The following is a 16,817-nucleotide window of genomic DNA, read 5'->3' as shown; positions in this document are numbered from 1 at the left end:
TTTCTCAGTGATACTGTCCTCTTCATTTTCCTTGGCCGTTTCATCCTATTGATTCTGTAAAATCAGTTCTTCCTCTTTTCTGTCCAGAAAATCATGTTCTCTGATGCACTGAAGGTTAGTAATAAGTTGCTGAAGTGTTGACCTTCACTTCCAAGAATTACCAGTTTGCACTTGCTGCGAGTGTAGTCAGAGAGGATTTCAGATACAAAAATAAACATTGTAACAAATGATCTTCCTCCATGCCTGCACTTAATTTTTTTCTCCCCTTTTAAACTGAAGTAACTCTTTGGAAGAACCAATGTGGTGTAATGGTTTCATGGAATCAGAGTTGGAAGAGACCACAAGGGCCATCCAGTCTAACCCCCTGCCATGCACAAAATCACAATCAAAGCATCCCTGACAAATAGTCATCCAGACTCTTTTTAAAGACCTCCAAGGAAGGAGACTCCACCACTCTCTGAGGGAGAACCAATGTGATGTAATGGTTCAAATGATGGATTACTACTAAACTGTTCTGGGTACTAGAGGGTATTCCCTTTTGACAAGGTTGTCAAGTTGTGTCCAGCTGCAGGGACTGGTGCTCATCTGTGTTAATAAGCTGAAGAGCCAACGTTGTCAAAGATCACTCTGTGATCATGTGGCGAGCATGACTGCAGAGAACACTGTTACCTCCCCACTGAAGTAGTACCTATTTATCTTCTTACATTTTTACATGCTTTCCAACTGCCAGGTTGGCAGAAACTGGGACTAGTATCAGGAGCTCACTCTGTCTTGCGGCTCCTGGGCCTCGAACTACTGAGCTACCATGTCACAACTGGATTACTACTACTACCATGAAAACCCATTGGATGATCTTGGACAAGTCACACATTCTCAGCCCCAGAAATCTCTATGATAGGTTGGAAATGAAGGCACACAACCACCACAACAACAGCTTCCTTGGAATATGACTGCATACTACAAAATGTATGCTGCTTGCTTAAAAACTTGCTTCTTCACCCAATCTGTCATCTTTTTCATTCATGGTGATTTCAGCAAAGGCTGCTAGGAAAGTTATGCAAAAAAACCCTGCTCTTTCTCTCAGACCTCCACCTTCTAATTAGTTCTTCTGCCACAGGCAGACAAACATCTTGAGCTGGCCCTGAAAGCATGAACTAATTAACATTTAGTTTGCAATTTTACAACCACTTGCCTGGGAATAAGCCCCACTGAATTCAGCAGACTTCCCTCTGAGCGGATATGCATAGGATTCTTATGGCAGATAACTAACAAAATGGGTAGCTTTTAAAAAACCTTTTTACTGAATAAAAACTACAATTAATACAATGAAATACCATCATCTTGTCCCACTGGAAGTTCATCAAATGCATATCTGTTTTTTGACACTGACGTCAGATTGTTATGGATTATAGATTATTTTAAAGCCAGAATTTTAACCAGAAATTTAGTAGGGAGACCAGGAGCTCAATTGGAAAGGAAACATGTTTATTTTTGCTGTAACATTCCCAGTAGGAAATCAAAAGGGGCAAACAGGAATAAGAATAGAAAAGCCTTTTTGTAGGATATCATCCTGGTAGGCAATTTAGGTAGAATCCAACAGGTCAGGAACAGCTTCAGGTCTGGAACAGCTGGCACACTGAACTGAAGTCATCTCTCGTATCAAAGGTAGATGTCATCTCTGGTCTGAAAGCATTTGAACACCTCAGATCTGGTGATGTAACAACTTAGGTTTTAAGTAGTTGAATCAGCAATAAGCACAGCAACCTCAGGAACACACTGGAATGATGCAGGTGTGTCCACATCTCAGGTTTAGCACAGCTCAGGTTCAGCACAGCAGCATCAACAGCAAATATAACCAGGAACCAAAAATCAGGAACAGCTGAAGCAAGGAGTAAGCAGGAGTACTTTGCAGGACTTGTGAGGACCCAGGCAACAGGCAGTAGCTGGAATAGCAGGAACAGGAATAGAGCAGGACACTTAAGACACTGCAGCACATCTCAAGAACAAAGAGCACTTTGTAGGACATCTAAGATACAGCTGGAATGTTGAGGACGTCAAGCAAACAGCAGACTTTTGCAGAATGTAAGGGCACCTCAGCTTAAACTATATTTGAAAAGGAAGCTCTAAGTATCCAAGCCAGAAAAATATCTTTTACATTTTAAACAAGAACTAATGAGGAAGTCAAAATATTTTCTTTAATAGAACAAAGGGAAAACATAAGGAGAGACTGCCTTTGATAATCCCCTGAAAAATAAAGAAAAATAAAAGTTTGAGAGAAAGAGAAAAATCTTCTTTATAACTTTCAACAGAGAATGCATATTGTATATAGATTAAAAGGTATATCTCCCAGATAGCTTATACTGAGCTAGTGAGGATCATCTAAAGCAGTATTATTATTGTTATTATTCTTATTTACATAGTTTTAGTGAGAAAAAGCTAAAATACAAAAGAGAACAAGGAAGACATAAATTGTCAGGGGAAAACATACAGATGGACTCCTTTTTTATAGTGGAAGCTCCCTTTAAAAATAGAGAAAATAAATCTTTTTTAACCCCGTTAAGAACAAAAATATAAATTAGGTACTCTAGAGGTTTTAGAGCCCTAAGATTAGAACAAAAAATAGAAGGCCTTAATAGAAAATATATAGTGCAATTTTTAAGACTGACCATTTTTTTTCTTTAAGTAAAGTAGGCATACTTCCAAATGAGCAACAAATTTTATTAAACCCATATTAGTTAAAACCAGATTGATATTATATTTTGTCCCAATCTTTTCCTCTTTATTCCTTTAAATTTTTTTATCTTAAATGCAAAGTTTTCTTGTTTGGAAATTTGCATGCCCAATATTTTTAGCTTAGTGGTTATGAAATTATAAAACTTTAGAGTTGGAAAGGACTACAAGGGTCATCTAATGTAACCTCCTGCTAGGCACAATCAAAGCAACACCAACCGACGGTTAACTTTACTTGAGAACCCCACAGTGAATTTTAGTTTTAGAAAGCAAAAATGACAAATAGCATTAACAAGGAAACAGACATATATGTACCTTCTTTTAATTTAGAACCAAAATAAAATGGTACCAATGGCGCACTCATGACGTATGCAATGCGCCACAAAAAGAACCCGGAAGAACCAGGTTCTTTTTACTGTGGAGGGATGCCGTGCGGTTTGGTGGCTGCAGCATTCTTCCACAATTAAAACGGGTGACTGCAGCTTGCCGTTTCGGGATGGTCTGTACTGCCCCTACAATTCACATTTCATTGGTTAAATTTGAATTAAACATTTACATTCATTGGATGTTCAAATCTTACTTCCCTATTCCTCATGGGGTACCCATCAATCAAATTGTTATCTATATATTTAGTTTCAATGTCCTCAAACAGTCTATGCAGTACTTCCTTTTATTTGGGTTAGAATCTTAAGTTAGGAGCCATTTCCAATTTGTTTACATTCCAAAACAGAGAATTTGACATGACCTAGAATAACAATTCTTTGCTCTTAATACATTTCAGCACTCTAATTTTTAACTTCTGAGCAAAGTAAAATTTTCAATTTTAACCAATCTAATTCAAGATTATCACAATCTAGCATGCATTTCTTGTCCTATACTTCACAAACATTTTCCTGTTAATTAGAATTGTTGTAATGCTGCAGCCAAACCTTGGAAAAGTTAAGTTTTGGAAACTAAAACTCCCAGAATCCCCAGCCAGTGTGGCTAGTGTGGGATTCTGTATATTTAAAGTCTAAAGAGAAACTTGACTGGCTTATGTAACTTAATCATCAGAAAATGAAGTGTAGTTATGCTTGTTTTAGGAAAGCTGTATTGGTCCAGTGAGGTTGAACCAGTTGGTCTCAGGGTATCTTGGGTCCGATACGTGACATCCTTGTCATGTACTAGGGTTGCCCCAGGGTGCTCTGCCCACGAGGCCTAACCCTAGTACGTGACGAGGGCACAGTGCGTGTGTGACACCCTTGTGCCGTCCCAGGCTGCTTACGGCTGCCTGGGCACGGCACTGGAAGGAGCTCCAAAATGGAACTCCTTCTGGGGAAGCGCCTTGTTCCCGCAGCCACAAAACGGCTGTGGAAACGCAGCCGGGGAAAGGGGGCAAGCAGCCCCTTTCTCTCCTGGCTACAGCTCCCAGGGTGTCCTGGGGCATGAAGCCCCAAGGACACCCCTTTTTGGGACCAGGGAGAAGCAGCATTTTGCTGCTTCTCCCTGGTCCCGAAAAGCGCCGGATTGGGGCCTTTGGGCAGCTGGTGTGGCTGGCCTGGCCCCAATCCGTGCCTCAACAGAGTGGCTGCAGGCCGCCCCAAAGGAGCGGTCTGTACTCCGCTTCAGATCACTATGAGTGGATGATCCTTTCTATATATCAGGGTGGGAATCATTTGGCCCTCTAATGGTTGTTGAAGTACAAGTCCCAGCAATCCTCACTATTGGCAAAGTGGTTGGGGGTGCTGGGAGTTGTAGTTCAATGACATCTGGGGGGGCACTTGATTCCTAAATGAGGATACTGGGATCACAAGAGAGCATGCAGTGTCAAGCTGTTACAAGACAGCAACACTGAAAACAGGACACAGGACTGTGCTGCTGACAGGTGCATTCTGTCAATTGGTGCCTATGTATTGCCAAACAGTCATTGCATTTATAATAGGAATGGGCAGCACTCTCTTGAAGATTAAGAACATCAGAGCACCACTCATGTTATTCAATCAGCGAGGCCAAATTAAAGGTGTTCCCAATGTTTTTTAATTTGGCACAATCACTTACGGGAGCAACTTTAGAAGAGTCAGACAAATGTTACATCCTACACAGCAATGCTTTATTTCCTGCAGCCCTTCTCTGGATTTTGGAGAGTTTTCTTGGTTTTGTTGGTATATATTATCTTACAGATACGAGAGAATGTCCTAGGTGCTATGCTGGCTGGAGAGGAAGGGTGGGAAGGTGTAGTCCAAACAATAATCTTGCCAGGCTCTGCCATCCATAAAATAGGGAAGACTTTAAATATAATGTAGCTCTCATTCATACCCTTTCTTTGTCATCCTTTCTTTAACCCATTGAACCGAAGGGTTAGGGCGGCTTGCCACATCTCCAACCTTTCTATCCTCTGCAGAACATCATTCCCTGCAATACAGAGAAAATGGAAATCAAATCAATAACATTTTTTTATTTTGGTTTGTGGAGCATTTCCTACTTGCCACCCTACAAAAAAGTAATAATCATTTACATTAGTGGTTCCCAACCTTCCTAATGCAGTGACCCTTTAATACAGTTCCTCATATTGTGGTGACCCCCAACCATAAAATTACACTTATCCCTCCATATTTGCGGCTTTGATATTTGTGGATTTGATTATCCACGGATTTGATTAATATGTTCTCTCTAGGAATATCTAGGTCCTCCAGTGCAACTCTATGGTCAACTTTAATTAAAAGTTGCACCGGAAGACCTAGAGAGTCCTAGGGAGAATGCTCTAGTAGGCATTTGTAGCTCCTCCAGCACAACTTTATGAACAGTGTCTGTTGGAGTTGCACTGGAGGACCTAGAAATTCCTAGAGAGGTGTCCTTTCAGGTAAAAACATGGTGTTTTTGTTATTTGCGGTTTTTCCATATTCACGGGGGTCTTGTGCCCCTAACCTTAGCAAATATGGAGGGACAAGTGTATTTTTGTTGCTACATCATAACTGTAATTTTGCTACTATTGTGAAACATAATGTAAATATCTGATTAATTAATAAAAATTTAATTATTATCAATAACCAATTATTAATAATTAATAATTAATTATTGTTAATGACTATTTATTAATTATTAATATGAATACTATTAATTCCATCCTCCGCTGCCACCACCCTGCTCTTTCTTGGGAGAAGGCCAAGCAGTGGAGGAGCCTTGAGCAGGGTGACCAGATGTTATAACCAGAATGGATGGAAAGAAACCACAAAATGTAGGACATTCAAGAAAAATGTAGGTGACATTACAAAATAAAAGCTAAAAACAATAATATAAATTCACAAAATATATAAATATAAATGCACAAAAAACCTCCTGATGCCCCCCTATGGCACTGCCCTCCCTCATCCTCCTGGCAGCCCCCTCCTTAAAGGTGAGAGTCAGCTGGAAAAGCACATCTCACTTCAGAAGATAAATATATTGAGCAGTTTGCACTCTATGTCTTTCCAGTTTATAACAACAGCTACAAAACTGAATAATGGTAACAGCATATTGGCCATTTAGGTCGAAAACACACTGCAGAAATAATCCAGTTTGAGGCCAGTTTAACTGCCCTGGTTCAATGCTAAGCAATCCTGGGAAGTGTAATTTGTGAGACATTTAGCCTTCCCTGTCAGAGTGTTCTGGGACCACAAGAAACTACAGCTCCCATGTTCCCTGGTGGCGCAGTGGTTAAATGCCTGTACTGCAGCCACTCACTCAAAACCATAAGGTTGTGAGTTCAAGACCAGCAAAGGGGCTCAAGCTTGACTCAAGCTTGCATCCTTCTGAGGTCGCTAAAATGAGTACTCAGATTGTTGGGGGCAAATTAGCTTACAGTTGTAAACTGCTTAGATACTGCTTAGGTGGTATGAAGCGGTATATAAATGAAGCTTGTTTTGTTTTGTTTGTTTTTATTTCCCTAGCACTGAGCCAGGACAGTTAAAGTGGTCTTAAAATGGATTATTCTTGGAGTGTGTTTTGGACCTTACTTTTTAAAAAAATAGTCAAGATTTAAATGTTGCTTTAAAAACTATTTTCATCTCCTAGCAATGAAATGGTTGAAGGGAAATGAGAAAGTTTTGGGGGGAAGGACTGCCAATATATTGGGTGATGCATTCTGGGGTATGTACAATTTGTGGCCAAGTAACTGGCCCTGGGCAGGTCACACTCTCTCAGGTCAGAGGATGGCAATGCCAACCCCTCTTTGAAGAAACTTGCCAAGAAGACCCCATAAGGTTGTCTTAGTTTGCTATAAGTTGTAAAGGACTTGAAGACACACAAGAGCAGCAAAAAAAGTTTGGAATTATTTCATAGTTAGTACAGCGTGCTGTAGTGGTTTGAAAGTTGGACTAGGACTCTGGAGACCTGGGTTTGATTTCCTGCTGTGCTATGAAACCCAACGGGTGACCTTGGGCTCTCACTCTCTCAGCCGTGGGGAAGGCAATGGCAAACTCTCTCTGAGCAAATTTTACCCAGTGTGATTTGTGAATCGAAGACCAGGGTTCGAATTGCTGCTTGGCCATGGAAACCCATTGAATGGTCTTAGGCAAATCACATTCTCTCAGTCTCAGAGGGAGACACTGGCAAACCACTTCTAAATAAATTGTGGCAACAGGCTTCCCTTAGGGTCGCCATAAGCCAGAAACAACTTGAAGGCACAGAACAACAACAAGAGCACCTCACCACCCTACACATCCGGATGCAGCCACCCACATGGGTAGATAGCCTGGAGGCAGAGGTGGCAGCAGAGGGAGGTGACAGAGCTGGCAGTGCCCAAAATGCAGCCTGGCAAACTTTACCTCCTCCTCTGCTGAGGGAAGGGGGAGGGGAGGAGGCAGCAAAGGGGGAGGTGAGGGAACAAGCTTACAGTCACAGAAGTGGGGGAAGAAAGATTCCTCCATTGCCACAGAGCAAAGGCTGGTGCCGACAATGAGGGCACCGCCTGAGCCTCCTCCTCCAGTCCCATCCAGCTCAAGCTGCTGGTGTGGGGCTTTTGCCTCATGGGCTTTACTGAGGGAGCCATACTGGCTGTCAGCCTGTTGCCAGGCTGTTGCTGTAACGCTGGAGGGGGGACTTTTTGGTAGCCCCACAGTGCTGGGCCCTTTAGCTGTCTCCCTGGACGGAGACCTGAGTTTGATTCCCTGCTCTGCCATGAAACCCATTGGGTGACCATGGGCAAGTCACACACTTTCAGCCTCACGGGAAGGCAATGGCAAACTTCTTCCAAAGAAATCTTACCAAGAAACCCCCCATGGATAGGGTCACCATAGGGTTGCCAAAAGTCCAGAAGAACTTGAAGGCACGCAACAACAAAAAACATGGGAATGTGTGTGTGTGTAATGCTAGCTCCCACTGCATGCTTCAATCCAAGCATGAGGAGGACCAGCAGCACCAGACCTCCTCAAGGTACATTGTCACCAGCTCCAGAGCCCCCAGAGCAGTACAAGGAGGAAAGGGATGAGGGGGAGTCTTCCCTCAGACGGTGCCCCTGAGCTAGGCACTCTCGGGCCCCAACCGGGCTGCCTGGCCCACTTCTCTGAGATGGAGGAGAAGCAGGCAGTGGCGATGCCCCCCCCCCCCCCCCCCCGAGCCGAGGCAAGGCACAGACAGGCTGTCTCCCTAATGAGTCCCAGCAGCCCAACCCAGCCCGGTGCTCTTCTTTCTCTCCCGCCGCTTCTTCTGCTTGCCTGCCTCAGAGGCTTCTCCTCGCCCAATGGCTCCCAGCTAGGACTCCACTTCCCTGCTTCTCTCCCTTTGCTTCACTTTTGGGTGTAGCTGCAGAGGAAGGGTCTTGGTGGAAATGGAGGATGTTTTGCAATTCCTCTGAGACCCCTCAGAGAGAAGGTTAAAATGTAGGACTTGTCCAGGGGAAAGGAGGATGTTTGGTTACCCTGGCTTTGGGAGGTGAACCAGCTGCCAGGCTGCCAGTATTCCTTGGGGGAATGGGGGGAGGGGCTAAGACTCTTAGGCGACCCCTGGGAAAGGCTTGTTCGACCCCCAAAGGGGTCGCAACCCACAGGGTGGGAACCACTGATTTACATGCTGTTTACTTACAGAATTCTGGCCATGGAGCGGGTGGGCCACGGGGGGCTTGCAGGATGGCGAACGCCCTCTCCAGCCTTTCCAGGCGCTCCAATAGTTCATTTACTGGGGGGGAAAAGACCCATTTTAAATCTATGCTATGCGTATGTCCACATATATCTCTATGTATATGTGTTCTATGTGTTATGAGATATCTCTCCTAGCTTCTTTTGGCCTCCAACCACACTCCAACTCTTCAACTCATTCTCTTGGTCACTATCTTGACCTAGTTCTTGCTGCAAACTGTGTCATTTCTGACTACCTGGCACTCAACTTTCCACTATCTGATCATCATTTAATCTCCTTTGCTCTTACCTATACTCCACCTCCTCCTCACACTGTTCAATGCTATTTTCGTGATCTTCAATCTGTTAACTCTAACCATCTTGGTCTGACCCTGGATTCATCTCTCTCTTCCCTAAATCTTGGGGATTCTGCTGATTCAGCAATGTCTTTATTTAACTCCACTCTTTCCTCGACTCTTGACAGCTTTGCCCCTGTCTCTGTACGCACTTCTTCCTCTAAGACTAGGCCTCAGCCCTGCCTTACCCCCATCGTTAAGTTACTCCGGTCCTGCTCTAGAGCGGCTGAACGTCTTTGGAGAAAGTCCAAACAGTGGCCTGGTTTTATTCATTACAAATTTGTTCTTTCTTCTTTCTCACATGCCCTGTCTATGGCAAAACAGAATTATTACAAATCATTGATGTCCGCCAATGAGAGGCGCCCACAGCGTTTGTTCTCCACCTTCAACACTTTGCTTAAACCTCCCTCTCCTCCTGTCTCTTCATCATTCTCTCCTAATGACTTTGCTAATTATTTCATCTCAAAGATTACCACTATTCGCTCTGAGATAGTCCCTCCCGATTCTTCTGCTCATAATCTTCTATCGCCCGCGCCTAAAAAAATTTCTGTTTCCTCCTGCTTCTTTGGTTGAACTCTCTACACTTCTGAACTCTTCCAAACCTGCAACTTGTTCTCTTGACCCAATTCCTACCTGTCTTCTAATTTCCATAGCTCTCTCTTTTCTGTCCTTGCTTCTCCATATCTTCAATCTCTCTCTCTCTACAGGCTCCTTCCCTTCGGACGTTAAACATGCTCTCATTTCCCCAATTCTGAAAAAACCTTCTCTTGACCCCTCCCCTTTCTCTAGCTATCATTCGATTTCTCTTCTTCCCTTTCTTTCTAAGATTTTGGAACGGGTTGTTTATTCTCGCTGATGTTTATCACACTATACTCTTAAAGTGCTACTATTCCACTTTGACTCCTCTAGCTGCCTCCTGTTGCATTCTGGGATTTGCAGTTTTAATGAGGGGTATTTAGAATTCTCAGGCAGAGAACTTCTCTGCCTGAGAATTCTAAATACCCCTCCTTAAAACTGCAAATCCCAGAATGCAACAGGAGGCAGCTAGAGGAGTCAAAGTGGAATAGTAGCACTTTAAGAGTATAGTGTGATAAACATCGCTGTCTTGAGTTTCTTGAAGCCAAGTCCATTCTCGATCCCTTTCAGTCTGGTTTCCGCCCAAGGCATTCCACTGAGATAGCTCTCACTATGATCTCAAATGACCTCTTACAGGCCAAGGCTAATGGCCTTTACTCTGTTCTCATCCTTCTTGATTTGTCTGCAACCTTTGACACCGTTGATCACTGTCTTCTAGTTGATATACTTTCTGACCTTGGGTTCTCTGACTCTGTTCTCGACTGGTTTAGATCTTATTTGTCAGACAGATCTTTTGCACTGGTCACGGGTGGTCAGACTTCGTCCTCTGTTCCCTTATCTGTTGGAGTGCCCCAGGGCTCTGTTCTGGGTCCCCTTCTGTTTTCTCTCTACACACTGTCCTTAGGTAAACTCTTTAGCTCTTTTGGTTTTTCCTACCATCTGTACACTGATGACACCCAGTTGTATCTTTCCACCCCCCACCTTTCTCCAAGACTTGAACAGCAAGTTTCGTCTTGTCTCACAGTGGATGCACCATCGGCGTTTGAAGCTCAACATGTCCAAGACGGAGCTTCTTGTCTTTCCTCCTAAGTCCACCCTTCAACACTCCTTTTCTGTCTCTGTGGACAACATTTGTATTCAACCAGTCCAGCAAGCCCATAGTCTTGGTTTTATCTTTGATTCTTCTCTGTCATGTATCCCTCATATCCAGACCACAGCCAAGGCTTGTAGATTCTTTTTATACAATATTGCCAAAATCCGACCATATCTCTCCACCTGTACTGCCAAGATTCTGGTCCATGCCCTAGTGGTATCACGACTTGATTTCTGTAACATCCTCCTGCCTGGGCTTCCTCTTTCTCTGTCCTTTAATTTCTGTCCAGCATTCAGTTGCACGCATTATCACATCTGCCCACCGCTCTGACCATATCTCTCCTTTGTTGGCATCTCTTCACTGGCTCCCCCTCCCTTTCCGTATTCAGTATAAACTCCTGCTCTCAACGTTTAAAGCCCTCCATGGGCTGGCCCCTCCTTACTTATCAGACCTTCTTTCTCCTCACCTTCCCACTAGGGCCCTCCATTCTGGTAGTCAGGGTCGGCTGTCCCAGCCCAGAATTTTTTCTGACCCATCTAGGATCCGCCCCTTTTCACTTGCTGCCCCTCACTCCTGGAACCTTCTTCCCCCGCGAGCAAGGGCCATCACTTCTTTAACCAGCTTCAAAACGGAGTTGAAGACCATCCTGTTCAGAGAAGCGTTCCCAGGCATTGCATGATTGTCACTTGCTATTTGATGTTCTTTTTGTTGCCTGTTTTATTGAACCATTTCCTGTATTGCTATGTATTTTATATGTATTATCCTATTATTTCTTAGACTGTACGCCATAGGCAGGTTTACTCTTTTATATTTATTGTTTTTATGTACAGCACTGTGCAAATCTACAGCGCTATATAAATAATAATAATAATAATAATAATAATAATAGTAATCTATAGGTATACATCTATGTATTGTAATATATGAATGGTACATTTTCACAATGGTGTGTAAGTTGGAGCTAGACCCTTACATGTGTAGGCTGCTGCAGTGAAACATACAGGATGCAAGGATATTTGTGCATACAGGAATGTATACACACACACACACAGAGAGAGAGGAGAGAGAGAGAGAGAGAGAGAGAGAGAGAGAGAGAGAGACACGCACACTTATATGCATTCACTCAGCACACTTACATATTCCTGGAGGTGGAGCGCCTTCAGAAACAGCAGCTGATGTCCCTGGTTGCTCCTCTGCCATGCCTGTTACCGCTGGAGCTGTTTGCATACACATGAGTTACATTTTATTTCTAGGAACTATTTTTTGAAGTATGTGTATGTGTTTATCTGCACATGTGTACATTCATACATGTATTTACTATATATATAATATTTAATATAATATATATATATATATATATATATATATATAATTTATTTTAATATATTTTAATGTTTAGTGTATACCTATATTTGTGTGGATGTGCACTTACTCACTCACCCACTCCTACGCATACCAACATACATAGATTCATCAATAAACACACTAATGCACATGCACACACATACCTAAATATGTGTGTGTGTGTGTGTGTGTGTGTGTGTATAGGTAAATGTAGATATATATTTGCGTATACAAGTAGTCACATCCATGTACATGTATCAACATTCACTGCCTCCTATTCATAACAGTACACTTACATACTACATGAGGTGGCACCCCTGCGGAAGCAGCCGAGGTCCCAGGTTGGTCCACCTCCTCCATTGTCTTCACTGCTGTTTGTGTAAGCAGAGTAACATTTTATTATGGTTATGTACATGCGCGCACACACAGACACACATAAATACTATGCATATATGTTATCTATATGCACATCAACAAACACACATAAGCATAGTATGTGTGTGTGTGTGTGTATATATATATATATATATATGGCAACAAGTTAGCATGTGCATATCTACACACATGCAGGTTCATACACACACACACACACACATATATACAGTATATATATATATATATATATATATACACACACACACACATATTCACACACACATAATACAAGCATATAGATGCATACTTATATATATATAGGCATAAGTATATATGATATATAAACCATAATTTTATATATATTATGTGGCATTTACATTATATACCATACATATGTATATAAATATAGTAAGAGCCATGCAATATACCTTCCTGTGGAGACACTGGTATCTGAGGTGGGGAGGCAGCTGGGGAAACAGCAGGCGAGTCCACCAACCTCCTCCTCCTTCGCCGCCTAGCACCTAGAAATGGCAAAAGAGTCAAATGGCATAAGGGACAAGGGACACTAAAACAAGAAAGTGTTTTATTTGCCTGCTGGTGGCCTGTCTCACCAGCTTGGTCTCCCAGCTGCCTGCCACAACCGCATAGACTGCCTGAAATGTGCAGGCTTCTGGGCTGGCGGAGGGTCCCCATGATTGGCATTAAAAACAAACAAACAAACCCGATTCAGAGCACCTGGGGCAAATACCAGTGGGAACTACAATCGGGTAAAAGAAAAACCTGATTCGTAAAAAAATACACCGATCAGAAAAAGACTCGGTTGCATGGTGGGGACGGTGCCTCAAGTGAATTGATTCACTGGTTCGATGCGAAACTGAATCGCTGATTGATTTAAATACTAAGTGGGAACACATCCTTACATTTGCTTATTTCTCCTTATACTTCTTCTCTGTTCTTTCTTAATATGCCCAAATGAGCTGAAAGCCTATGCTGTGTCTACCTGCTCTTGTAAGATTGCTTAGAAATATGGAATGGCCTGATTTCTATTATTACAGTACTGCCATGGGTCCCTTAGAAACATGTTTAATATTTCCCCACAGATGTTTTCCAGTGAAAACATCCAGATAGGGATGTAACACATTTTGATATGACTCTGGATAACTTAATAATAGCATGGTGGGAAAATAAGTAATTTTGTCCTATAAATTGCATACTCATTATCTGAATACTGACCACTATATAGCCAAAATGATGCCAGCCCTCCTCCCACAAGGATGAGGTAACAGCAAGTTTGGGAATGGCAAACCTCTTCTGAACAAACCTTGCCCCATGATAAGGTCACCACAAGTGGGAAAGGACTTGAAGGCACATAACAACAACAGCAACAGACAATATCGTAGTTATGCCTGCAGTAGATCCACTGAAATTAATGTGACTTAATGACACACTGTCTCAGAGGATGGTTGAATCTCCTTCTTTGGAGGTTTTTAAGCAGAAGCTGAATGGCCATCTGTCACAGGGAGTGGTTTGATTGTGTCTTTCTGCATGGCAGAATGGGTTGGACTGGATGCCCCTTGCGGTCTCTTCCAAGTCTAGGATTCTAGGCCTGGTGATACAGTGGTTAAGAGTTCAATCCCAGGCAGGACACCAAGGTCCACTCAGCCTTCCATTCATTCATAGGTCGGTAAAATGAATACCCAGCTTGTTGGGGGCAATTGGCTTACAGAATGTAAACCACTTAGACATTGCTGAATATACAAATGTAAATACTTCTGTACTCATCATGGGATTAGAATCACAGAATCATAGAGTTGGAAGAGACCACAAGGGCCATCCAGTTCAAACCCTTGCCATGCAGTAACTCACAATCAAAGCATACTCAACAGATGGCCATCCAGCCTCTGTTTAAAGACCTCCAAGGAAGGAGACTCCACTACTCTCCAAGGAAGTGTGTTCCACTGTCGAACAGCCCTTACTATCAGGAAGTTCCTCCTAATGTTGAGGTGGAATCTCTTTTCCTGTAGCTTGCACCCATTGCTCCAGGTGCTAGACTCTGCAGCAGCAGAAAAAAAGCTTGCTACTTCCTCAATATGACATCCCTTCAAATATTTAAACAGGACTATCATATCACCTCTTAACCTTCCCTTCTACAGGCTAAACATTCCCAGCTCCCTAAGTCATTCCTCATAGGGTATGGTTTCAAGACCCTTCACCATTTTAGTCACCCTCCTTTGGACATGCTCCTGTTTCTCAACATCTTTTTGAATTGTGGTGCCCAGAAATGGACACAATATTCCAGGTGGGGCCTGACCAAAGCACAATAGAGTGGCACTGTTACTTCTTTTGATATAGACACTATACCTCTACTGATGCAGCCTAAAATTGCATTACTCTTTTTAGCTGCTGCATCACACTGTTGACTCAAGTTCAACTTGTGGTCTACTTGGACTCCTAAATCCTTTTCACATGTAATCTTGTTCAGCCAGATGTCCCCCATCCTATAGTTGGGCATTTCACTATTGCTATTCCTCAAAGTCCTGGAAATTGAACATCCATTTGCAAAAAAGAAAAAAAAGGGGGAGGGAGAAAAAAGATGTTAATTAGGGCTCCTTAGAGTCTGGGACAGCCCTTGGGGATCTCTCTCCCAACTCTAGGATTCTCAAAGTAGCAACACTCCCAAAGGAGGAGCCGCCAGGGAGGCAATAGCAATAGCAAGAACATTTCTATACTGCTTATATTATAAGTGCACTTAAGTACTCACTAAGTGGTTTACAATAGGTGTAAGCTAATTGCCTCTAACAAATTGGGTACTCATTTTAGCGACCTTGGAAGGATGCCAGGCTTTGACCCTGAGCCCCTGACTGGCACTGAACTCACCAGTCTGTGTTGAGATGCAAATAGACTTTAAACTTCCTGGACCTTGAAAATCTCTCCATTGCAGCATGGCCAGAAGGAGAAGTCGGAGGAGCCTGGCTGCACAAAAGATACCTTCCCCATCTTAGCATCTTTACTAAGGACTGAAACAACATGCAGGCATCTGACTAACATCTCTCCAATTGTCTCCCCCCCCCCCCCCCCCGTTTGGTTTGTAACATCCTGCCTGATGAAGAAGCCCATGGAGCTTCAAAAGCTTGCAACAAGTATTTTGTGTCTTCGGGTTGGCCAATAAAGGTATCACGGATGGATTTTTGTTTGTATTTGTTAAATGGACAACACAGCTACCTCTGCATGTTTTCTGTGACACTCCAGAGTTTGTTGTACTGCAACTCCCACTATAGTTAGCATAGCCTATGGTGAGGAATAATAATAATAATAATAATAATAATAATAATAAAATATTATTTCTATCCTGCCTCTCCAATAAGATCAAGGCGGGTTACAACAATAACATCCATATAATATAAAAATGAATCCCACTATCCCCTCCTTTCTTAACAAATAACATAATAATTTCAACATACAACAATAAAATACAATTTAAATGATTAAAAAAAAAAACACAGAGGCTGCATCCACACTGGAGAAATAACCTGGTTTGGTACCGCTTTAACTGCACTGGCTCAAGGCTATGGAGTCTGTTGTGGGCCCAGAGCAGTTATTTCTCCAGTGTGGATGCAGCCAGAGACAGGAAAACAGGGCATCTTGGGGCAATCAGTGGCAGGGTGACCAAGTGAGGATGGGAGTTGCATTTCAGCAACATCTAGAAGACCATAGATTGCCATCCCTATCAGACATAGCAATAGCAATAGCAAGTACACTCATCCCACCAATTTGCAGCTTTGATATTTGCAGATTGTATTAATATGTTCTCTCTAGAAATGTCTAGGTCCTCCAGTGCAACTCTATGGTCAACTTTAACTAAAAGGTGCACTGAAATAGGATATTTCACCAGACATTTGTAGCTCTCCTCTAGGACAGTTCTATGGTCAGCATCTGTTACACATGGAACACAGAGATGCACTGGAGGGCCTAGAGATTCCTAGGGACGATACTCCACCAGGCATTTGTAGCTCTCCTCCAGAACAGTTCTATGGTCAGTGTCTGTTGGACGTTGACCATAGAGTTGTATATCCACACTGGGGCAATGACCACTCTGGGCCCCACAACAAACTCCAACTCCCAGAATTCCATAGCCTTGAGCCAGGGCCCTCCCAAAGCGGGTCATTGCCCCAGTGTGGATGCAGGCACTCATGGATGGCTAGTGAAGCGGTGGCTTGGGAGTGAGTGGCTGCCGGGCGGTGCAGTGCCGGCCTGTAAGCAGCGAGGGCCGGAGGG

The 16,817-nt window shown here is 43.0% G+C and overlaps 1 protein-coding gene across 2 annotated transcripts; it reads right to left on the bottom strand.

The window, feature by feature from the left end:
- Positions 1–1,036: 1,036 nt before the first annotated feature.
- LOC149318209 (uncharacterized) lies at positions 1,037–16,577 on the bottom strand. 2 transcript variants are annotated; one of them, XM_089509241.1, is made up of 8 exons: positions 16,535–16,577; positions 15,420–15,539; positions 12,971–13,063; positions 12,464–12,538; positions 11,960–12,040; positions 8,767–8,859; positions 5,026–5,121; positions 1,037–1,943 (listed from the first exon to the last, which is right to left on the bottom strand). In XM_089509241.1, the coding sequence occupies exons 2-7, from the start codon at positions 15,484–15,486 to the stop codon at positions 5,036–5,038; spliced, it is 495 nt and encodes a 164-aa protein (XP_089365367.1). In that variant the 5' UTR covers positions 15,487–15,539; positions 16,535–16,577; the 3' UTR covers positions 1,037–1,943; positions 5,026–5,035. The 2 variants fall into 2 exon arrangements, with proteins under 2 accessions (XP_089365367.1, XP_089365368.1); XM_089509242.1 differs by lacking the exon at positions 15,420–15,539 and having other exon boundaries at positions 1,324–1,943; positions 16,540–16,551.
- Between the last annotated feature and the right edge of the window lie 240 nt (positions 16,578–16,817).

This window comes from Sceloporus occidentalis, unplaced genomic scaffold (genome assembly GCF_023333645.1).
Source record: "Sceloporus occidentalis isolate IW3139 unplaced genomic scaffold, rSceOcc1.0.p SCAF_2, whole genome shotgun sequence".
Classification (NCBI taxonomy): Eukaryota; Metazoa; Chordata; class Lepidosauria; order Squamata; family Phrynosomatidae; genus Sceloporus; species Sceloporus occidentalis.
This window is presented reverse-complemented; position numbering and strand designations above follow the sequence as displayed.

What these genes read in the sequence shown, in the direction of transcription:
- LOC149318209 (XM_089509241.1), bottom strand. Translation starts at nt 15,486, where the DNA reads ATGCTGCAATGGAGAGATTTTCAAGGTCCAGGAAGTTTAAAGTCTATT. An exon ending in TTGCATCTCAACACAGACTG is followed by an intron (nt 13,064 to 15,419) that starts GTGAGTTCAGTG and finishes TGCCATTTCTAG; the next exon opens with GTGCTAGGCGGCGAAGGAGG. An exon ending in GGTGCCACCTCATGTAGTAT is followed by an intron (nt 12,041 to 12,463) that starts GTAAGTGTACTG and finishes GTATGCAAACAG; the next exon opens with CTCCAGCGGTAACAGGCATG.